Source organism: Melanotaenia boesemani, chromosome 12 (assembly GCF_017639745.1).
Source record: "Melanotaenia boesemani isolate fMelBoe1 chromosome 12, fMelBoe1.pri, whole genome shotgun sequence".
NCBI lineage: Eukaryota > Metazoa > Chordata > Actinopteri > Atheriniformes > Melanotaeniidae > Melanotaenia > Melanotaenia boesemani.
Window position 1 is genome coordinate 32,392,441 of NC_055693.1, and position 24,966 is coordinate 32,417,406.

A 24,966-nucleotide genomic window follows, 5' to 3' on the forward strand; every position below is an offset into this window, starting at 1 on the left:
GATCACATCCACATCCAGATCCAAGTCCAAAGTCCTGTATCCAATATCCAAACAAGTAATCCGGTTATCCAAATCCAATAATCAAATCCAAAGACAGTCCAAGGGTCAATGCACAGACAGGTTCCAAACAATAGACAGCAAAGTTACCAGACAGGGGGCAGGCAGGATCAGGTATTCCAGGTCAGAAAACGGGTCGGAGATCAGAACACAGGCAGACAGGCAGGCAATAATGGCTGGAAACGTGCAGGGTAAACCGAGACGATCTGGCAAAGGAGTGGTGCTGTGCACTGGTAAATAAAGCAAGCAGCGCAGGTGGAGCGCATCAACAATCAGGAGCGCACCGGAGGAAAGATGCCTTCAGGGATAGCTGGGAGAATCTAACCACAGGCAACCTCCGTGACAGACTGACTGTCTCTTTTTAACTGAAACTTGGCTTGACACCTAGGCTTCCTCCTCAAATTTGAACTTTTTATTCTCTACCAGGGAAGGAAGGAAAGATGGTGGAATGGCTTTATTAGCGTAGTGTCAATACAAACAGCCTCATTAGAACTATTATTCATTTGAACATCACAAATTACTTTTTAAGCCATCCACCAGTTTTATGTATTTCAGTCTAAAGACCACCAAAACCTCCCTCTTGCATATCCAGGAGTTTTTACCAACCATACTTATTAAATACAAGATTTTAATAACATAGCATAGCATGTGACACAGCCTACTCACAACAGAGGACACGTCCTGGACCTGGTCATAACCTATGGTCTGTCCACTCGTGTGTCCTCTGTTGTTGGCCTGGCTGTGTTTTTTAACATCGCCAGTTTTATCCCACAGGAGGCCCTGGTGAGAACTGTGAGGAAAAATATATATTAATTCTGAAGTGGCTCTAACTTTTATTGACATTTTAACCAAACCCCTGCACAGAATTTACCTGCATCATGTGATTTTATTGTAGATCATTTTTTCAACAGATAAAAATCAGCAATAGACTCAGCAGCTCCACTTAAAATAAAAACTGTAAAAAGCAAACTGAACCCACCGTGGAGAAATGAGGAAATTAAAGATCTGAAATGCAATTGCAGGAGAGCAGAGAGGAAATGGAGAAAAATTAAACTAACAATTCATTATGAAATTTCACATAACTCAAAATCTACAATAACACAGTTAAACAGGCAAGAACACTTAATTTCTCAAAGTCATTACTAAAAATAAGAACAATCCCAAATGAGTTCTTAAATAGAAACAATATCTTGGAAGAATTTCTGTCTGGTTTTAGAACAAACCACAGTACAGACGGCCCTTTTAAACATTGTTAATGACCTCAAATGTAATTTGGACGCACAAAAACTGTCAGTCCTGGTTCTACTGGATCTGAGCGCTGCCTTTGATACAGTAGGTCACCAGATTTTATTAGACAGACTTAGAAGTCTGGTGGGCCTCTCAGGTACTGTTCTTAACTGGTTATACTTTGATCTCACAGATCGATGGTTTTATGTAAGTATGGAAACCTGTTCCTCAAGAATCCATGAAATAAAATGTGGGATTCCCCAAGAATCAATTTTAGGCCCAATACTTTTTAATCTGTGCATGTTGCCTTTTGGGGTGTCATCAGGGACCCCGCATTTATTTTCATAGCTATGCTGATGATACACAGCTTTACATCACCCTGTCTCCTGATGACATAGAGTCAGTTAATGTCCTCTTAAACTGTATTTTAGATATAAAGTCATGGATAGCAACAAATTCCTTACAGCTCAGTTAGGACAAAACTGAAGTTCTAATTATTGTTCCTGAAGACAGGACAGAGATCATTTTATCCAAACTGCAGATTTTAAAACCCTCTCAGTGTGTGAGAAATCTGGATATACTTTTTGACTCTAAGATGGATTTAATTCAATTAAAAATATAACAAAAGCATCGTCAGAGTCTGCTTAACTCTCTCTGTCAGCACCGAGTTGCTGATGCATGCTTTTATTTCTAGTACAATAGTTTATTGCAATGCCCTGCTCTTTGGTCTTCCTAAAAACAATGTTTCTAGTTTAGTTACTCAGAACCATAAACTGTATATAAAAGATGGACGGAGCCAATGTGACATCACCCGTAGGTTTCTGATAAGCAAAAGAGAAGCTCGTTGGGTGGTTCCTACCATCGTCATCTTGGCAGCGTCAAACTACGAGCTCTCTGTAGCTAAGAGCTGACTGAGCCAACTCAGATCTAACGTGAGCTAACTGGCTAATGAAGGTAGGTGGGTTAGAGCTAAGGTGCACTGATAGCTGGCTAAAAACCGTGGTTGTGCTAAACTCTCCCTTCTTGCCGGGGATATTGGATACCTGTCAGTTAAAAGGACACGCCCCTAATTATGCAGAATTCCAAGCTTAATAACATCCAAACGGATGAGTTAAAAAAAAATTCACCCCCTTTGTCATGAAACTAAACTTGACCTATTAATCTTAAAATGGATTTTTGTACCAGGCTTTAAACATGTTTATTTCTGCTGTGAAGTTGGTCTTTTATACATGGGAGTCTATGGGGATTTGCTCTGTTTTGGAGCCAGCCCCTAGTGGATGAGGGGTGAACTGCTTTTTTTTGCACTTCCGCATAGGCTTCACATTTTACTGCCGTAGGTTAGCTCTTGCTCAGAACTCTGCTCCACGCATTCTGACAAGAACCAGAGGGCGGGAACACATTACGCCAGTTTTAAAATCACTGCATTGGTTCCCTGTGCATTTCAGGATTGATTTTAAGCTTCTTTTAGTTGTTTATAAATGTCTTAGTGGTCTTGGCCCCTCTTATTGACCTGTTTTTAAATTATGAACCCTTACGAACCCTGAAGTCCTCTGGCCTGTTAGTTGTTCCTAAAGTAAAAACTAAAACTTACAGCAAGGCCTTGTTCTATTACTCTGGTCCTCGTCTATGGGACAGCCTGCCTAAGGGCCTCAGGGCTGCAGAGACTATTGATGTTTTTAAAAAGAGGCTTAAGACCTACCTTTTTAGCTTAGCTTATAACATTTTTTTTATTATTTATTCTCTTTGAAATTAATCTATCTTTACCTTTTACTTAGTTATTAAACTTTGTATTTTATTTATTTATTTTATTTCTGCTTTTGTTGATCTCATTTGTTGTTACAGTTTGAGACTGTAGCAACCCCAGTGTTTTCCTCATAGGGGTTCTCTGCATTGGGATCAATGCCTGCTCTGGTCGCATGGTCGTTGCTGCTATAAAAGTTCTTTGTAGGCCAGTTCTTTCGGTTCCTGTGTGTGTGTGTGTGTGTGTGTGTGTGTGTGTGTGTGTGTGTGTGTGTGTGTGTGTGTGTGTGTGTGTGTGTGTGTGTGTGTGTGTGTGTGTGTGTGTGTTCATGTGTGAGCGAGGAATGCTGATGAGATATGGAACATTTCCAGTGGTCAAAATGCTGCCAGTTGAATAAATATTAAGTTCTTACAACTATAAATCGGACTCTAAAGGAGTCAGTGCCTCACCAGCCAGTCATTGAGTCAATTCAGAAATCCTCTGTATGCCAAAGCATTCTAGAGTAAAATGCAAAGACATCTATCTGACAGTCAAAGATTGGTCAAAACTGGGTCAAGCAACTGGACAATTACCTCAAGACCAAGGACAGACCAAAAAGAATGAAAGCATTATGGACAAAAGTCCAGACTTCTTCATGAAAGCTTAATTATCCTTTATTTAGCCAGAAAAGTCCCACTGAAATGCAAAATCTATTTTTTTCATGGAATCCTGGTCAAGAAGAGATTTACAAAACATTTATGCCAAATGGACAGAAGAGAAATTTAAGTGGCTGTACATCAGTTTTGACATTACTATAGACATTGACAACCCACTTCTTCAGGTCCACCTTCTAGTACCTAGTTGGACCTCCTTTTTCCTTCAGAACTGCCTTTATTCTTGGTGTCATAGATTCAACAAGGTGTTGGAAACCTTCCTCAGAGGTTTTGCTCTATATTGACATAACAGCATCACACAGTTGCTGCAGGTTTGTCGGCTGCATCCATGATAAGAATCTCCCGTTCCACCACATCCCAAAGCTGCTCTACTGGACTGAGATCTGGTGGCTGTGGAGGCCGTTGGAGTCCAGTGAACTCATCGTCATGTTTTAGAAAGCAGCTGGAGATGATCTGAGCTTTGTGACATGGTGCATTGGGGCCCAAAGTGGGCCAAGAAAATATCTATACCATTACACCACCAGTAGCCTGAACTGCTGGTCCAAGGCAGGATGGATCCATATTCTCATGATATTTCCACCAAATTCTGAGCCTACCACCTGAATGTGGAGCTGAAATGGAGACTCATCAGACCAGCAACGTTTCTCCATCTTCTATTGTCCAGTGTTGGTGTGTGTGTGTGAATTGTAGCCTCAGTTTCCTGTTCTTAGCTGACAGGAGGCACCCGGTGTAGTTTTCTGCTGCTGTAGCCCATCTGCTTCAAGGCTGGACGTGTTGTGTGTTCAGAGATGCTGTTCTGCAGACCTTGGTGGAACCAGTGCTGATTGGACTTCCTATTGCTTTTTTATCATCTCAAACCAGTCTACCCATTCTCCTCTGATCTCTGACATCAACAAGACATCCTGGTCCAGACAACTGCTGCTCGCTGGATATTTTCTCTTCTTCAGACCGTTCTCTGTAAACCCTGGAGAAGGTTGTCCCAGTAAATGAAAATCCCAGTAGATACTACTCAGACCAACAACCATGCCACCCACGTTCGAAATCTTCTTTTCTTCAAGATATTTGTGTTAACAAGCAATTAAACAGGTGGGACCTGTTTAAGTGGATGGTGAGCGTATATTTCTAATTTTATCTCTTCTCACACTAAAAATTATATTAATGTAATTTGTGGCTTGACTTTAGAACTATTTTGTTTATAATATTATATAAGTGTAATGCAATTTGTTGTTTACTTGTTCAAACAGTTTTTTTAAGAACTGTTAGTCGATTAACAAAAAAGGTCATGTTATTAATCAAAATGTTCTATTTGTTCTCTTTTATTACAATCATTGGAGTGAACTGGAGACATACATACAGGAGCTTTGCATAGAGTGAAATTCTGAAAAGTGGAACTGGATTCTATCAGAAATGTTTTAGAAGAAATGAGAGGTGTGTCTGGCTTTATCTGGATGTGAAGCAAAGTTTTACCATTCCTCTGCACCAGGGTAGCTTCATTTTGGTGTTCAGCTAACTGGCCAAAGAGGCGCATTGCACATCCTAACGTGAAGTGTTGCTGCTCATGCCACTAACCTGCCTGTCAAGCAAGCATGACGTGACCTTTTGCAAGAATTTGGCAGAAGCCAGAAGTGGGATATGTTTGTTTGACTGATGTAGAGAGCACGCCTAATGGTTGACTTTGCAAGCCCCAAACTTTGGTACATTCAGTGCAAAATATATATTTATACACACAACAGGACAGACATACACATACATTTATATACAAAGAGACAATCAGGACTGCACGTATGGTACACATACATGTGCTCTCACATTTCTCTAAAATCGAAACAGCCCTGTTGATTCATTACTTGATTGTGAGCAATGAAACCATAACCATCAACCTATTACTAAGATAGGCAGACACATACATGTGAAAGTGACAACATTTCAGAAACATGCTGCCGAGATACTCACCGTTACACTGTCGAAGAAAAAACTGTATTTACTCACTGTCCGTTCTTAAAGCACCTATTCCCTTTAAGTTCTTCCTGTGATCATAACACTTAAGGTGTGACAGTGCCAGGTAAGCATAAGGCTGCATGCTTTAAGTGAGCGCCACAACCTAAGTGGCACAACTTAACCAGCTCCGTTTGTTTGAATGGATGGCGATATCCTCATGCAAAAAAGCTAGTAAGGACTGTGTGTTGCACTATTTCAGCATGCAATATCGAGCTATAACACAATGCCACCTAGGAGTTTCTGCCAGGCACAGCTCACAGAGCCGAGCAGGCACATCCTGCATGCATTATTTGGGTTGGGGGTGGGGGGCTGGGATAACAACATCCACCCTCAGACCTCAGTTCAACCATTACTCCAGCCCCGGTGGTCTAACTCCAACAGGTGTCTGTACAGTAGGTGTAATCTCGCATGCACCTGCATAAAAATGAGCAAGTGTGTGTTTTTTTTCTCACATGTATGAAAGACGTGTGTGAGAGGGAAAGGGGTTGTCGGGGTTTGGGCTGTGCACTTAGGTAAAGAAATGCTCACAGAACTGGGATTGATGTCACAAGTTCTACAAGTCGATATGTAACAACATCAGCATCACGTCTGGTCAGGTCCTTCAGTAACAGCATAATCACTGGGTATCTGATGTGGCTCCCAGCAGTGGTGGAGCACATCATTGCTCTCGTGTTGAAATCTGACTTTTTAAACTGAAGCTCCACCTGTCACTTTTTTTTCCTAACAGCTAACAGGCACTAAAAATAAATCCAACCACTAACCAGGAACATGCCAAACCCTCTGTCTTCCAGCTAACCAGGCTCTTCTCATCATCACAGTCGTGTCACATTTTGTATATTTCCAGCATGTGTTTCCTCTCAGGCTTCTGTTGCTGGAGACTCATACATTCACTCAGTGATTTGGTACATTCATCACCCCGACGGAAAGTGATTACATCAGTGAGAAAGAGCTTCTTTTTCAAACTTTTTGTGTGTAACTCGTCAAAAATATGTGAAGCCCTGCATTTCTATCAGACAGTTGCGTGAATGGAGCGAGTCTGTTGGGAAGCACACCCAAAGGTACCTGGCTAATGCTGTGATGTTTTCCCAGTGTGTTTTTTCTGTGATACTGGGTGTTGGTTTTACGAAGTAGCAACTTTTCTCAGATGTGTCTTTAACTTTGAAGAGTTAACAAACCTGAACAGAACCTGCCATCATTATGACCATGTGTCTGAAATGCTCTAAGATTTTGTGACTCTTATCCATCTTATTCAGGAATGAAGGTGTGAAAACAACTAAATGTTCACTCTTTGAACAAGTGATTTGTGCCCACCGGTGTATCCCCTTCCTTTCAACAAGCAGTTACGTAAATGTCTAGAATGTCCCTTGTTTCATCGCTGATAGAAAATCTCTAGGAGAAACACCGGTCTGCACCATAAAGGAATATAAAGAAAATGTCACATTTGTGCAAAAGGTGATTGGTGTGTGAGGGTACATTATATTTTCTAACACCGTAGGCCCTGTGTGAGACAGACACAGTTTCAAGGTCCAACTGTCTTTGAGGTGCAGGTCAGGGGGAGGAGAGTCCAGTAACAAGTCCAGTAACCAAGGCCATCAACCAAAGAGATAAAGCACACGTGGCTCAGTGAACACTGGTTACCATGGGAATAAGAAATTGTACTGTACAGCTTTCCAAACACGCTTCGGATTCTCAGTCTCTTCCTGAAGATGTTAACTCAATCAACGTCAACATGATAGAGCAAAGCAGAGAATCAGAGTGAGGCCTGCATGCTGACGGATGTAAAGCCGGTGAGAAAAAAAACGGAGGGCGGGGGGTTAAGTTTTATCTTCCATGTTCCTCCTTAGTGAGACACAGATTTCCAGATGGTTTTCTCTCTCCCGAGGTAAGCCTGATTGCCCGCTGATGTTGAAGTTACTCCAAGCCGAACGTGCTTGTTTCCTCCACAGCGGTTACCAGCTTCTCGTAGAGCATGGAGAAGGAGGGGTAGGGTGGGAGGTCCAGACGATTAAAGCAAGTGTGAGCCCTGCAGGGACACACAGCGAAACATTAGCAGACGGTTAGGAGATGAAAAGGAAAAATGGCTCCATTAACATGGTATTCAATTAAAAAAACTTTATTGTTCCCAAGGGGGGGTTAAAGGGATCCCAAGGGATGAAGTTAAAGGTGACATGTTCCCATTATATTTTAAGCAATGTCAATGTTTTATTTTCATCCTTTACATTTTTGATATGACCAAAATAAAGAAGTCGCCAAAGGCAAATGTTTGGGAGCCACTGTATGGCTAGCACCAAGTACCGCAGCTTGTAGGCTTTTGTAGCCAAGAGTCTTATTCTGGTTTAAGAGATTCTTCCAGTTCTTCTTAACAAAGGTCTTCCTGTTCAGGGAGATTTCTAGGGGCTGTCCTGTGTGCATTGCTTTTTTAAAGTCTAGCTACATTTTTTTCAGAAAACTGTGAGAGCCATGGTAAAACCTTCTACTTGGGCCCCTTGAGGTAGTCCACTGTGGACTTTTAAATGTGTGTTTAGGATCATTATCTTCTTTTCATCATCAGCTTCTTTACAGATGATTTTATGTTTGTTTCCAGAATTTGCTGGAATATTATTTTATTTCAGTCACTGTTATCTTGGCTGCAACACAACCCCAAAGCATGACTGATCCACCCTCATGGTGAACGGTTGGACTAGTGTCCTTTTAATGAAATTCCAGGCCTTGGTGGTTGCTGATTGTTGGGACAAGGTTTGAGGAGTCTGACTATCTTTAAAGCTTTGCTATTTGTGCCACCTGGCCTTCCTAATAATGACTGTGTACAAGCCATAACCTTATCTGAGCTAATTAAGGACTTAGACCTCAGTCGAAGTTATCTGTGAGATCAAATATCCTGTCGTTCCCACACTTTTGCAGGGTGCTGCGATCTTTTATTTCACTCTGAAAGTGTACAAAAGACAGATAATAACTGATATTGCTTAAAATGTTTAAAGGAGTTTGTCGTCTTTAACTTTTCAAGGTCATTTAATCTTCTTCTTGCTTAAATGTCAACAGTAACGGAAATTTTGACCAGGGGTGCCCAAACCTTTGCAAGCTAATGTAAGTGAGTTTTTGGAGTCTTTTACATTTTAACTAGATAGTAACATCCACAAAATGTCTCAGACTCTTCATATGACAGCTGTTTGAAGCACCTCTGGCAGCTGACTCTACAAATGACTCTACAAGTGCCGCAGAAGTTTCTTCTGGAAGTTTCTCACATTTGTCTTGGATGAACTGGTCAAAGCTCAGAGGTTGAAAGCAAAGCATCAGTGTTTAGCCAGTTTCAGGTCTTTCAGTGACATTCCCAAAGCTACTATTGTGCTTTCTTGGTGGTATGCTGCAGGCATTGTCTGCTTTAGTAGAAACTTCTGCCCCTGCCTGACCCTTTAACCTTTATTTGTTTATTTGGGCAGCCAGATTCTGGAAGTCTGGAGCTGATTCCACACACCTCCCGCTGATGAATGACGATAACTAGCGTGATTTTGAGCTATAGCTATTCTACCTCTTGCTTTAATCTGAGCTGATACGGACAAGTGTGTGCCTTCTTATATCCAGTGAATGTTAGAGATGGGGTGGATCTGAGTTCAGATCTTCTCATCATAACAAACAGGTTGAAAACTTTTATCTTTAATGAACATAGACTGTAAAACCGCCTTTTGTTTGTGGAAACTAGACCGAACCTATGACTGTACACTGTGTGTACAGGCAAGTTGCATTTTTTAACAACTGCAGCTGCTCTGGGTCAGTCTAACAGGTTAATAAACCTAAAATCTGAATATATAAAAAAAAGGAAATGTGAGATTTTGGCTGTCTGACAATTAATTTTCCATCTAAATTATTTATTTCATAACAAGAAGACAGTCGGGAAAGAAGTAGGAATTTGTCCGTCTGTCCGTCCGTCCATCCTGGGTGTTCCAGCTAATCTGGGGGATCCTGAGGTGTTCCTAGGCCATCTTAAAGATATAGTGCTTGGTCTTCCCCAGGCTCTCATCCCAGAGGGATCTGCCTGTAAAACCTCACAATTCCAGGAAGCATCCTAACCAGATGACTGAGCCACCTCCGGCGGTGTGGTGCTGTTTGTACTGAACCATTTTTTTTTTCGGCCCCCTTCAGTTGTAGATTCATACAAGAATGGCATAGTACAGTTAGGGTGGAGCTATTGGTGTCATAAAATATATTTTATAGATTGGGAGACAGAAAAATGTAATTTCTTGCAACAAAGCAAGCATGAACAATAAGCACCCTGCAGCAGTTCACTAGATGGTGACAACTATATGGTCTGATCGGCTCTGGAACTACAACATTCCTCCCTATCGTGTCATTGTTAGTTGTGTCATGTTCATTGTCAATGCACTAGTATGATGCCAAGCTAGGCTCTGGGCTAAACGCTGCCTACCTAAGGGTCCGACTTGCCATGGAAACACTTGTCTAACCATACCCAAGCTGCACCACTCTGTAGAAACCAGGCTTATCGGAGAGCCCAGACACCCTGCAGAGTAAACTCATGTCAGCTGCTTAATCCCAGTCTTGTTCTTGGTTCTTACCTATAGGTCATGACCATAGGTGAGGGTAGGAACATAGATTTACTAATAAAGTGAGAGCTTAGTCTTTTAGTTCATCTTTAATAAAACCAGTCCATCCAGTACCCCCTCTACCTTGCTGCCATTGATTCAAAGTGGAGCTTTGAACCCGTTCCTGATCCAGCCACAGGTCACTCATCTCAGTCCATAAAACCTTAGAAAAATCTGTTTTCAGATGTTTCTTGGCTCAGTCGTGACATTTCAACTCATCTGTCTTGTTCAGCGTTGGGTCTCAGTCTTCCTAACGTTGTCCATGTCTCTGAGCATTGAATCCTCAGTTCTGGAATATGACAGCACTGGAGGGAAGCAGCTTCCTGGTAGCTTGAGGTTCCATTCTTCGGAAATATTTTGCACTTAATTTGCATATTTTGTTCTCAACCTGTTTCTTGTGACGGTGTTGATTGTTTGCTACAAAATGTTTGATGATTTTGCAATTATGCCCAATATCTTAGCATTATCAAGAATGCTGCATCAATCTGAAAGACATATTCCAAGTTAAATCTCTATTTTGGGCCCCTTTCGCCTGAGGGTGAAAAAGCTGCCTAATAATTTTGCACACCTTGAAGTAGAGTGTTGATCCTTAGGCCACATGTGACCTCATTACACAAATACACATCACCTGACATGCTTAACTTCAATAAGTTTTCAGGTTTTTACAGCCTGGAGACAGTGATCTCACCTGGGTAACGAGGTGATTTTTCCCCACTTCTCCACACAGAACCTGCGGGGTCCATTACTACCTCTTAGAGACGCAAAACCTTCGTAGGGAATACTGGAGGTGCCTGTTACAAACTGCAGAGAGGAAGATCAAACTGTCACAAAAACGATAAAAGAATAATAAAAACTTCTGAAACACTGCATTGATTTAGAAAAGTTGAGAATGCCTGAAAATGCAAAGAAGACATACAAGACATTTTATCTTATTTACTAATTTACATCCACTTTACATTCTGCATAGAGGCCCAGCTGAGGAAGAGGAGGGTACAGCTGCTGAACTGGCCTGGACATCCATTTTATTTATTAATTGATTGATTGATTGCAGTGTGTTGCAGGAGTGACATGTAGAAAAGTATCTATACTGACAATTAAAATGTAGCTGACAAGACCAAACACTGAATATCTTGAAAACTGTCTGCAATGACATATGAGGACTTATGCATTTATTTAAAAAGAAGGAAAAAAAAGCTCTATTTTCCTGAAATGATTAGATAATTTCAAATAAAAAAAAATAAGAAATAAAAAAGCTGACATGTTTTTACAGGAAAAGGTTTTGTTTGTCTGCATCATTAAAGCAATACTACTGAAGTGTGGTAGATTTTCTCTCTTTGGCGCCCCCTAATGACGAGTAATCCAGCATCCATCTTCATCCTGTCTCTTCTCTGAGATTTCTACAGCCAGTAAAAGTCTCCCTGATGTTGACTCTTGTCTTATTTCTTATCTCTTGCTCCAACCCTATGGCTCAATTCTTTTCTCTCATCCTCTGTGTCCTCCTGGGTTTCTTTGCTGAATCTGTCCCAGTGTGTGCGGCCAATGTGTTTACATTCCGTTAGTGGTGTGTGATGGTGCCGTAAAGCAAAACTCAGCTGTCATTTGTTGCTACGGGCTGGCAAAGAAAAGTTGTGAAATGTGTTTTCTCAACCTCATAGAGGCTCCAGGAATGTGCATAATGAATGACAGTAACATCAAAGTGAATCAGAATTACAGAGTTTTAAGGTCGGAAAGTTATGTAATGTTGCTGTAACAACACTGACACTTAACAGGAAACACTTCCAGAGAAGCTCCTACATGTTCCACATGTTGAGTTTCACTCAGTTTGCACTGTTTGGATTTGACACAATGGGAGATCCTCTAGTCTCTAAGTTACGTAGATGGTGTTTTTATTAATTTGGCAACTTGGTGCAGACACCTGAGGACTTTCTGGCTGTTCAAACCTGTCCTGGAACTTCAGCTGTCATTAAAACACCCCATAGAAACCCCAATGTTTGTTTGGAAAACAAAATTAGCCTAGCAACAAAACCAGCCGCATGCTAATGAACTCATCAAGCGTTCATTTCTGACCTCACTGCTGAGTTTGAGCTTGAGGATCAAAGTCACAGAATCATTCTGCAGATTAGACTAAATGACAGACCTTTGGATTATTATTTGATTTGTTTTTTACCTCTTGCATGTGAAATGAAGCCTTGTTTTATGTAAAATTATCTGGTTAATTCAGAAAAATCTAACAGATTTTTTATTATATTATTAAATCAGAAATACTGAACAAAAACCTCTATATTTGTATTTGATTTGTAATCTATAAAATAAAAATAATTCAGAAAAACAGACAAAACATTTTATTTTCACTGCTTTTTTTTCTTTTTTTTAAAAAAAACATATTTTTCTTAGTAATCCACATTTGTCTGATTTTAAGTTGCTTTTCCACTAAATTGAAAAAAAAAAAAACATTCCATAAAACTGCATGCAAACTGTATATTGTATTTAAATAAAGGAAAGTTAGGATACGCTCCCAGCTGCACTGCTCTCACATAAGTGAAGCGAACTTGGCCGCCTGCCTCCACACGGGGGCAGCGTGCGCTCACCCACATGGCCTACCTGCAGCAGCCGCAGCCTCTGCTCATTGTTGAATCTCTCCACTGCTGCCCAGAACCAGCGAATCACAATGTGGTTGTCATGGTAACCTGAGGGGAGAGAGATGATGATGGTGCATGAGTCAGATGAATAACAAATAAGGCCTCCATCGTGCTCCCTCTCTCTCCCTCTCACTCTCTCCGTGCTGTAATTTTTAAATGGGCTCTGCTGGTTAATGTTTAATGGACGGAGCAGTTTTGACCGTCCCAGTCGATTCCTCTATTAAAAGAACCTGACACGGAGTCATGACTGTCAGCTTGAGTTCCTCTCTCTCTCAGATGCTTGAAGCTTTTCAGCTATAATGGGCAGACCCTTAAAAAGCCTTTTAATGTGATCTACAAATGCTGTACAGTCTGTATGAATAAGCACGCAAAATGTTCTCAGCTCATTAAACGGAATTTATTTAATAAGAAAATTAAAATATTTAGGGGTCCTTATTTATTATATATCACATAATATAAACATTAATAGTTATTAATTTCATATAAGATGTATGTTGGACCTTTTTTAATTAAATAACAAAATGAAAAAAGAGTTAAAGTTTTCAAACTTAAAGAAAACTAATTTGAGACCTTTGCCAGTGATTTTCCCTCATCAGAAACCTACAGCAAAGTCCAGCCGGCAGAAAGTTTAAACAAATCCAGGACTCAGATGCTTATGGCATTTTTACACACTTAGCATGCAAGCTAACCGCTCTGCCATCGGTTCACTCCATCAATCATTGTTTCGTATAAATTCCTGAAGTAGGAAAACCTGGTGGTTGTTGTAGCAAGACGAGGTGAAAAGCGAGTTCTCATTTTGAAAGTTTAGGTTTTTTTAAGTGTAAATGTTGGTGCATGGCCAGTAAGAAAATTCACACTGCTTTTAATACTTGGACAAGTTGAGAGAAGCTGCATAACTAATGCTTTTCACACACTTGTCACATTGCTTCAGGCAGGGTGTTAAACATATGGCACGGGGCCTTACTGGCCTGCCAGAGGGTGCAGACTGGCTGAATTTGGTCAATTTAAAATGGCATTGAAAATATTAACAGCATTTTTTTAATAAAAGTACTTGAAATTACTGTAATTTCTAATTTGTCCACACAAGGTTGCATTTTTAAATGTTTAAATATAAAGCATTTACATGTCAGTGGGATAATTTCATATAAGTTTTCTATATTTCTTCTTTAATAGATCTGACTATTTTGAATTATGAGGTGAGTCAGTTCAGGTGGTAAGGATTACAACACAATGGTGGAAATGTACACATATGTACATTTAAAATAACATCTGGAAGTTACTTGAACCATAATGTGAAATACTGTATTTTTCAGTTCCAGATACCTGCGATTAAATTTAGTCATGTTGTATGTTTGTGATCTGTAGGTTGTAATGAACATGTAAAAGAAATTAAATATAAAAAATGCCAAATAAAAATATAATGTATACAATAAATATAAAAACATTTTCTAAATTAAGTTAAAACTTCAGAAAAATTGAGAGATTTTTTTATTTATAGGTTATTATGCTGTTATTTTACTGTTCAGCCCACTGGAGCTCAAATTGGGCTGAATGTGGCCCCTGAACTAAAATGAATTTGACATCCCTGGTTTAGAGCAAAAACTGTAGCGTGTTCAAGTGAAAAAGACCCTGCATGTCCATCCTCCTCCTCTTGTGTCCCTCTGGCCCTCCAGCTTTATGTACCTCCTCTGTACTCTGTATTGTTCCTCCAGTCTGCCAGGTCAATCTCTGCCGTTCCGGCAATGACCAGCTCCAGCTCCCTGGCATCAAAGACAGACACCAGCCGCACATCCACCACCTAACAAACACACATGTACATCAGAGGGTGAAACAGATGGAACATACGGTGTGGCCCGGTCATTCATCCATTGCAAGCCTCCCACATCATGTACAACAGACTATGTGAGGGATTTCTAAGTTTTGAGGTGAGTATCTACTACTATCTCAGTCTATGTCATTTATTTAAACGATTCATTTCAACCTCCAGGATGCTCTCTAATGGTCCTTTCCCACTTTCAAATGTTCCCATTACAATAGAGGGCAACTGAGGCCTAATTCGGTGTGGGTGGGGTCGTCTTAGCAAGGAGGCTAGCAAGTAACGTTAACTCATTTGTTAGCAACACACATGGAACAACAATGGAGGACTTTGAGCTCCTGATTTTTTCACTGGCCAACAAACACAAAAAGGTCTTCGCCTCTGTGTTGGAGCATGGCGACTGTTTTTTCTAAAACGCCATCTCTGCTGCTGCCATTGTTGTTTTCCACAGTCGCGACTTCAGAGTTTTAAAGATGGCGGGGTCGGGAGTTGCTCTAATGACCATGATGTCAAGTTCTGGTAATTCTGGAGTAGGTGCTAAAAATGGATCTACCCGGGAACACCTACAAATCGGGAGGCGTGGTGTCGTGCTTGGCTGAGTGGGAATTAGTGGGAAAGGGCCATGAGTTGGTTTAAGAGAGAAAATATCGCAGATATCATGTGAAAGTTCAGTGACGTGATGTTAGCAACGTAGGGCATCCCTAGCTGCTGAAACTAAGACCCGACAGCTGTAGCTACCGTCAAAAATACCTCACGTAGTCTGTTCAGCTTCAATACGGACAAATTATATCACTTGAATCTTCTGAACCATTCCCTTTGTATTTTATTTAAATAACAGTCCAACCAGATGGGGTATACTTAGGACAATATTTACACATATTTACCTGTAAACATGATTTATTTGACAGTTACCTTACTCCATACATGGCCATTGTTTTCATCCTGTTACTTATACAGGGAGCAGATATAGATGGGATCTCTAAAGATGAATACCTAATGTATGTCATGAGGAATGTTTAGACTGAGTAAAAGCTCTTTCTGTTGGCACCTGAACTGTTTTACCTGAATATTAGAGTTTCATACCTCATAGAAACCTCGAACCAGGCTCTCCGTCTGCTGTGCGACTCCTCTCTCTATGCGCCACTTGACCATTCGCTCAATATACTCCTTCTTGTTTTTCTCTGAGACAGGGATACCAGCCCCGCCTGGCTTCAGCTCTCTCTCTGTGATCTGCAGAATCCCAGGCAGACTTGGGACATGAGTTTTACCTTCACATTTAGGACTTTGTCACAAACAGAACACATACAAACCCACCTGTCCAAAGACCTCCTCGTTGACAGTGAAGGTAAGGTCCAGCATGTCTTCGATGTCATTGTCCTTCATCCACTGCAGGCTCTGGTGGAACTCCTCATCGAGGAACTCCAGGTCGCTCAGGTCACATGGGCTGCACATCAGTCAGATAGAAGTCATCAAGGTGTTTATGAACTGAACCGTGAGAGACTGTAAGCTGTGAGCTGGGAGTTTTTCATCAGATGTATAAACACAAAAGACATCGATCAAGAAAAGATGTTTAAATAATCACAAATCAACTTTAAATTAGTAAAGATTGATGTAATTTCCTTGATAGTTGGACAATATAAAAAAACCCATTTACAAATAACTTGGGGAATTCTTGTAAAATTTCAATAAAAACAGAATTTGCAAATCTCATCAACCCATATTTCATTCCCAGTAGAACATGAACAACATTTCACATTTTATCATTTTATGGAAAGCTAACTTTTAAGTTAAAGGCAGCAATGAATCTCCAAGAAGCTGGAACAGGCTGGAAAACAACTGAAGGAACATTTAACAAGAGATGCAGAGTCTCTTGTTAAAACAAGAGGTTCACCAATCTCACAAAAACTCACTAAAAACTGTAGAACAGCTAAGAAAATGTTTCTCAATGTAAAATAATGAAGACTTTGAAGATCCCACCAGTGCATAATATTATCTTTTTTTTTTTTTTTTTTAACTTGTCCTGTCCAGCATCATAGCAAGCAAAATGATAATCTGGTTGCTGTATCGTGCTGAACAAATTTGCTCTGCCAAGGGGAGGCCTATGGGTAAGGCTCCTCTTGATAATGTGATTAATTTATTTATTTATTTACTTTGAATCACGGAATCTATGTAATCTTGCTGGACCTGACCGGAGGGGACAGAAAAAGATGGAAAATAGCAAAAAGAGCAAAAGGGAAAGAAGAAAGGAGACAAAAAGATCACAGACAGAAGGAAAACGACCCTTCAGTCCACACCATCACCAGACAACAAACTGTTACACCTGTACATGAACACACCAGAAAATTTCCTACAATTTTCACAAAAGCAGAAACAAAAAAAACAGGGCTGCCAGTCATTAAGAGTTTTTAAATAATAACCAAATCAAAAAGACATAACAGTGACCAGATACTAACTCACAGGAAAAATACAAAAAAAAAAAAAAAAAAAAAATTAAATAATTATCGCTTAGTATTAAAAACCCACTAGACAACTCGGTGACTGTGTCAACATGCAGAGGATGAGAAACAAGGAGTGATCAGTGATGAAAAGTGGTGAGTGAGATCATGCAAATGCGACCTCGCCTCCACTGAGGCCAGAGGCAGACCAGGGCCTGGGCAGGGCCCTCAGCAGCAGACCCGGAGCACCAACCCATGCCACCCCACCACAAAGACAACTCCAGCCCCACCCGAAGGGCGGCAGAGGAGAGCCCCAGCAAGAGCCCCCCAAGGTCCCGGGGCACAGGCCCCAGTGGGCCAAGATCAGCAGCCGCCGGCCCCGCCAGGGACCGGCCACCCAGGGCAGCCCAAGCGAAGGGCCCAGGGCCCCAGGAACCCAGAGGCGGCCGCCCCACCCCCCAAAGGCAGAGGGCCCGCAACATGCCTAGGAGGACCAGGCCCCCCCAGACAGCCACCCGGCGTAGGCCAGCACACACCCCGATGTTCCAGCCGCACACCCCGGGAACCAGGGTGCTATCGGCCCCCTCCCCCCACTCCCCATCTACTTCAACCTGCACCCCATATAACCCCACACTCACACCCTCCCCCGTGCCGCACCCACAATTACTCACCACCACACAGTCACGCCACACACAACCCACCCACCATGCCCCATGGGGGACACCCCAGGCGGACCAGCAGACAGCGAGCCCCAAGCACCCCCCCTTGACCCAACCCCCACAGAGCCAGCAGCCCACCAGCGCAGCCACCCCAGGACCTGGCCTCGGGGCAACCCCCCCCCCCCCCCCCCCCCCCCCCCAGCCACACACAGGAGGAGCAGGGGTGTAAGAGGTCCCCAATACCCTCTCCCTGCCCGCTCCTGACTGTTTATGTAGTGTGTGTTGTGTGCAATTAAAATTGAGGGGCAGTGACTGCAATGAGCCGGGAGCCGCCATGCACCGCATGCCATGCCCCCCAGGTGTTGTTTGTGTGTTGTGTTTCTTGTGTTTTGGTGTCTCGGTGCAATTAAAACTGAGAGGCGAGTAGCCACGGGGTGCATCCAAGGAGACCACTGAATGGTCTCCTCCGTTCCACCCCGCATGGCTCCACGCCTCCCAACTCCCTACGTGTGTGTGTGTGTGTGAGACAGAGAGAGCGGGAAGTAAGAGGGGTCCGGGGATGTACGTCCAGAGGGAAGCAAACATCCCTCTGGATGATGAGCCTTTAGTGGCATTAGGCACCCCTGCTCCCCAGGAGGCCCCCCAGGGCAAGACAGGCCAGGAGAGGCCGCCCCCCACGACCGGGCCATTCAGGGACCGCAGCCAGTGAGCCGCCACCCACCCCAGAAAATACCCACCCTCCCACACCCCTAACGGGGAATGAGAGGATGGGGACAGCGGCATGGTTTTAATGTTGTGCTACTTCAGGGAATCAGGAGGAATCTCTGTGCGCATGGGATAAGGCTGAAGGTGTAAATTGATTGCTGGTGACCTAGGGGTCCTCAAGTAGCACAACATTAAAACCAGACATGATTCTCTACTGGAAACCACTGCATGGACTCAGGAAGACTTCCAAAAATCACTTTCTGTAACACAGTTCACCCTGAAACCCACAAATGCAGGTTAAAGCTCCATCATGCAGAGAAAAAGCCAGATGTGAACAGGATCCAGAAACAGCGCCGTCTTCTCTGGACCAAAGCTCATTTAAATGGTCTGAATCAAACATATTTACCTCAGAGTATTGTTATTGGCAGGACCTTATCTAATACACAGTATCTGATGAAAGCATGTAGCTAACGACAACGTAGGTGTGGAAAGGATTTTAGCTATGCAGGGGCAGGTCTAGAAAAGTTCTGATGGGGGCCCAGGCAGGAGCACTGACCAGGGGGGGCTCCAATTAGACCTTTTTTAGGTCTAGATTTTATGAAATATTGAACTGATTATTACAACTAAAGTGATCATCTAATATAAAAAAAGTGAAGAAAAACTTGCCAATGACATAATTTATCAACAGTTGTTTACTTTGGGTGATGCTGGGGTAGGACTTTTATCACACTTACACTTCAATGATAAAAGGAAAAACGTGTTTTTATCCAGATCATCAGTTTTATCAGAGTTTCTTTATCAATGTTGCCTGTTTGACTTCAGTCGTCACATCTGGTGATTTTTTATTTTTATAATTAATTAAAAAAGTTTTAATTCTTGATTTTGATCTGGAACATGGTAGAGATGATTTAGAACAGCATACAGAAGTACATTACATGCTGCATTTACTGTCCATTGGACATCCTTTACCCAAGGAAAGGTCAGTTAACACTAAATATTTGTAAGCATTGGTTCTTTCTGTTGATCCAGTACAGTAAAAATGGGAAAATTTCAGACATATTAAAACTCATGAACGGTGATTAATTTCAATTAATTATTGAAATTAATTTCAAAGGTGTGATTAATCATGATTAATTAATTTGAAAGCTGTGATTAATCTGATTAAGAATTTTAATCATTTGACAGCTCTATAAATAAATAAATCTGTCTGAAAAATTTCAAGTTAATGTGCAGAAAAGGATTTGCATGGTTGTTAAAAAAAGAGTTGTATTTCTGGAAATTAATAGATGTTATTTTGCAAATATCCTGTCCACAGATGTGAAGCATAAAACTAAGTGCAAGACTCTGAAGTTGCGGTTGCAAATTTTGTCCCTGTGTTTTTACTTCTATCTGATTGGATGGTGACTAATCAAACTGTCCAATCAGACAGCAGACAGCTTCCTGTCTTCCACACCGCTGCCAGTTCTTAAAGAGGAGTTTTAGAGCAACATCTGCTCCCATCCAGACAACATCTCTTTCAGGGAAGGCCTTGCAGCAAGACGATGCTGAACCACATCCTGCATCCATCACAGCAGCATGGCTTCACAGGAGAAGAGTCCGGCTGCTGAACTGGTCTGCCTGCAGTCCAGACCTTTCACCAGTACACAACATCTGGAGCATCATGGAAGCAGAAATCCAGCAACCAAGGTCCAGGACTATAAAGCAGCTAGAATCCTGCATCAGACCAGAATGGGACAACATTCCTCTCCTAAAACTCCAGCAACTGGTCTCCTCACTTCCCAGATGTTTACAGACAGATGTTAAAAGAAGAGGGGATGCTACATGATGCTGAACATCACCCTGGAACTACTTTTTACAGACGTGTTGATGCCATCAGATTCAACTTCAGCTCATATTTTCCATGAAATGATAAAATGTCTCAGTTTCATCATCTGATATGTTCTTTATGTTCAGTTGGAAATAAAATTAGGAAATTATTAGGAGATTAGGAAATTATTCAGTTCTTTTTAATTTATATTTTACACAGCATATCTTTTATAGAAAAAAGTAAAAACATTGGTCAAAGAATAGTTACAGTTAAAATCTTATACTATAGTCTGGTTATTCCTTTGTCAGGTATGTTGTTCAGTAAATAAACTGTTTTTTAAAAATAATGATAAGAATAAACTTTTAAAGAAATACATTCAAGCTGAGGAAATCTGAGTAAAAGAAGTAACGTTTGCTCATGCAACAAGTGCTTACCATCCTTCCATAAATTTATCCATCCATCTATCCATCCATCCATCCATCCATCCATCCATCCATCCATCCATCTATTCATCCATCTATTCATCCATCCATCCATCCATCCATCCATCCATCCATCCATCCATCCATCCATCCATCTATCCATCCATCCATCCATCCATCCATCCATCCATCCATCCATCCATCCTATAAAACCTAGCAGAGCTCTTAGATCCAAAGGCTCTGGTCAACTAGTCCAGATCAGAGTCCAGACTAAACATGGAGAAGCAGCATTTAGCTGTTATGCTGCAAACAAGTGGAACAAACTGCCAGTGGAGATTAAACTTTCACCAAATGTAGACATTTTTAAATCCAGGTTAAAAATATTTCTTTTCTCATGCACATATGCATGAAAACTGCACGGTAACTTTTTAATTGATCTTGCTTTTAATGATTTTAATGTAATTTATTATTCTATTGTGATTATGTGTTGATGCCTTTTACTATTTCTAAATATCTGTAATGTCTTTGTTTTATATGAAGCACTTTGAATTGTCCTGTACATGAAATGTGCTGTACAAATAAACTGCCCTGCCTTGCCTACTTATATGTTTACAGAAGTTTCTTCTTCTTTCCTTTGTTCTTACATAATTTTTCTATAACAATTTGTAAAAACTAAAAAAGAAAATAGTTTTTCATGTCAGACAGTGAACACAGACCTGCAGCCCACTTGCTTTAGACCTTTTTTCGGATATATATCCCCTCTTATTAAATATTTAACTGGTCTATTTTAAGCTTTGATCTCACCATTTTTGATCAGATTTCATTTCACTGGATGAGGAGATTTACAGCAGTCATGCCAAATTCTAAGCCCAGACTGCTCAGAAGAAAACACACCTACATTATTTTTATAGTACTTCTGAAGGAGGCATTCAAGTTTAGGTTTATTTGTATTTAACAGATACAATAAAAGATGAAAGACTTAGAAAATAAATAACTAAATGACTAAAAAGGCTTCAAATCAATCAATAAATTGCATATTTCTTTTCTTGATTTGCTATCTGGGCTTCTACAATGAAACCCATAAAGGATCACTCTTGCTAAACAGGTTGAATCCCCCTCCTCTCAACAAGACCACATCTGTCCTCAGTGCAGACATTTGGCTTCAGGTTTTTTGGCTGAGAAGATCTGACTGAAACAATCACTAAAAAAACATCTTGTTTTGTTATTGACGGTATAGAGATACTTACATGCGAAGAAGCCCCTTGTAAAACGGACGGGTAAAGAATGCATCCAGCAGGTACTGGTGAACGAGGGCCAGCCCCAGGATGCGCCCACTGAAGCGAAACCTGGACAAAAATATAAAAGTACGAGAGAATGAAAAGTTTTAGCATTACAGCTGGACAGAACTGTGACGTAAAATTGTTTCTTAGAATTAATTTTTTCAAATACCAGAAGATGTGGGTTTACTCAGTGCAAACGATGTACCATTTACACTCACTGTCTATTTTATCAGGTCCACCTGTTTAACAGCTAGTTAACACAAATATCTAACCAGCCAATCACGTGGCAGCAACTCAACACATGTAGTCATGTAGACATGGTGAAGACGACTTGCTGAAGTTCAAACTGAGCATCAGAATGAGGAAGAAAGGAGATTTAAGTGACTTTGAACGTGGCATGGTTGTTAATCTGGATGTTTACTGGGATTTTTACAACCAACCATCTCTAGGGTTTACAGAGAATGGTCTGAAGAAGAGAAAATATCCAGTGAGCAGCAGTTGTCTGGACCAGAATGTCTTGTTGATGTCAGAGGTCAGAGGAGAATGGACAGACTGGTTGGAGATGATAGAAAGACAACAGGAAGTCCAATCAGCACTGGTTCCTACCAAGATTTGCAGAACAGCATCTCTGAACACACAACACGTCCAGCCTTGAAACAGATGGACTACAGCAGCAGAAGACACACCAGGTGCCTCCTGTCAGCTAAGAACAGGAAACTGAGGCTACAATTCACACACACTCACCAACACTGGACAATAGAAGATGGAGAAACGTTGCTGGTCTGATGAGTCTCCATTTCAGCTCCACATTCAGATGCTCGGCTCAGAATTTGGTGGAAATATGAAAACATGGATCCATCCTGCCTTGGATCAACGCTTCAGGCTGCTGCTGGTGTAATGGTGGGGGGAGATTTTCTTGGCCCACTTTGGGCCCCTTAATACCAACGTGGCCTGGTTTAACCCCCACAGCCTACCTGAGTATTGTTGCTGACCATGTCCATCCCTTTATGACCACAGTGGAGCATCTTCTGATGCTACTTCCAGCAGGATAAAGCACCATGTCACAAAGCTCAGATCATCTCCACCTGCTTTCTAGAACATGACAATGAGTTCACTGGACTCCAACGGCCTCCACAGCCACCAGATCTCAGTCCAGTAGAGCAGCTTTGGGATGTGGTGGAACGGGAGATTCTCATCATGGATGCAGCCGACAAACCTGCAGCAGCTGTGTGATGCTGTCGTGTCAACATGGAGAAAACCTCTGAGGAAGGTTTCTACCGTCTTGTTAGATCTATGACACCAAGATTTAAGGCAGTTCTGGAGGAAAAAGGGATTCAATGTGGTACTAGAAGGTGGACCTGATGAAGTGGTCGGTAAGCGTATATTCGAAATGTCTTCCTAATGCCAAAGATTGTGCCACTCATGAGGATGGTGCACTCCTACTGTATCTGATAGGCGTATGTTCAAAAACAGTTTGAAGTTTACTTCTCTACCTGAGAACTCATCCAGTGGGAAATAAGAAATGAGAATCACCAAGATTTACAGGATTTACAGGGAGAACGGAGCAGCGTGTCAGAACAGAGCTGAAGAGTGTAACAACAAGCCAGACAAGCAGCAAATATGAGGCACTGGAACAGCTCTATACTGATCTAACATCCACCTCCCACTTCCACAATGCATGAACATCAAATCAGCCTAATAATCGCCTGCGTTATCCAACATGTTCAACAAAACCCTGAAAATACTGATGATAAATCTGCTTTCCTCTCCAATCAGCTCATCCATCCATCGATCCATCCATTCATCCATCCATCCATCCACCCACCCACCCACCCATCCATCCATCCACCCACCCACCCATCCATCCATCCATCCATCCATCCATCCATCCAATTACAGTCACTGAGCTAAAATTGTCTGGTGAACTGAAGATGGATGATCTAAATTTCTACACAGCACACAGTAAATTGAATCCATTTTGGGATCAGCACACAGCAGTCGGGGCAGGAGAAAAAACATCAGCACAAGAGGAGACATGACATGTACAGACAGAAGCAGAGACAGAAAGCTCACCATTCATGATGGTTGTCTACAAATGCAGACATGGGGCTGATCTGAACAGTGTACGTGTCGTTGGCCGAGTACTCAAACAGTCCGTAGTATGGGTTGAACAGTTCTCTTGACACCAGAAAGAAAAATTCCCTGGAGGGTCCACTGTAGTCCAGCCTGTAACACACATCCACAGTCTGTACAGCAGCTTCTTCTAGTTGGGATCTTTCACACAAATGTAAATCTACACAAATAATTATGTGCACAGGATGGTTTGGCAATTCTTCCCTAAATCCTCCCTAAAACTGGGAGATGAACTTCTCACCCGTCCTCGCCTACAAAGCTCACATAGAGCTTACTCCTCTGTAGATCTTTACGGGAGTAGCACATGATCTGGTTGAAGGCGTCCTCCAGCAGGTGGTCTCTGCGTATGATGAGCCTGGAGGCATGCACAGACAAAAACATGCACACTGAACCAAGATATATTTCTACATGAAGAATCAGTAACTCCCAGGAGATTGTCTCAGAGTTCAGCTTGTTTGGTAGAGAGACTCGTCACCGGGAAGCACGTATCATCAGTCCTCTACACTGCCTGTCTGGTAAAAATTAAAAGATGCAAATCTTTAAAAAGTTGCACAAACATCTTTTTAAATGATGAAGATATTTATTTCGCTAGCTACGGAGCTATTCATACTCCAATAAATCATTTCTAGTTCTTTGTTGCAAAACACAGGAAATCGCCCGATGTAAAAAAATAATATACACCCTCTATAAGTTGAAAGTCCTGGACAGGTCTTCAAATTAAGTCACTTAAACCTCAAATAAACAACACGTGACATAAATAAACAACACGTGACATATTACACTGAGTTTATTTGACAAA

The 24,966-nt window shown here is 41.5% G+C and overlaps 1 protein-coding gene across 2 annotated transcripts in view; it reads right to left on the minus strand.

Moving 5' to 3' along the window:
* Window positions 1-4,978: 4,978 nt before the first annotated feature.
* hecw2a (HECT, C2 and WW domain containing E3 ubiquitin protein ligase 2a) overlaps window positions 4,979-24,966 on the minus strand; it is a 59,846-nt gene continuing 39,858 nt past the window's right edge. For both annotated transcript variants that reach the window (XM_042001375.1, XM_042001374.1), the window contains exons 22-30: window positions 24,409-24,522; window positions 24,108-24,260; window positions 22,002-22,100; window positions 16,041-16,170; window positions 15,810-15,956; window positions 14,594-14,708; window positions 12,873-12,958; window positions 10,960-11,072; window positions 4,979-7,699 (exon numbers count right to left, since the gene is read on the minus strand). In XM_042001375.1, the coding sequence (XP_041857309.1) occupies window positions 7,588-7,699; window positions 10,960-11,072; window positions 12,873-12,958; window positions 14,594-14,708; window positions 15,810-15,956; window positions 16,041-16,170; window positions 22,002-22,100; window positions 24,108-24,260; window positions 24,409-24,522 (1,069 nt within the window). In that variant the 3' untranslated portion in view covers window positions 4,979-7,587. The remainder of the gene's footprint in view (window positions 7,700-10,959; window positions 11,073-12,872; window positions 12,959-14,593; window positions 14,709-15,809; window positions 15,957-16,040; window positions 16,171-22,001; window positions 22,101-24,107; window positions 24,261-24,408; window positions 24,523-24,966) is intronic.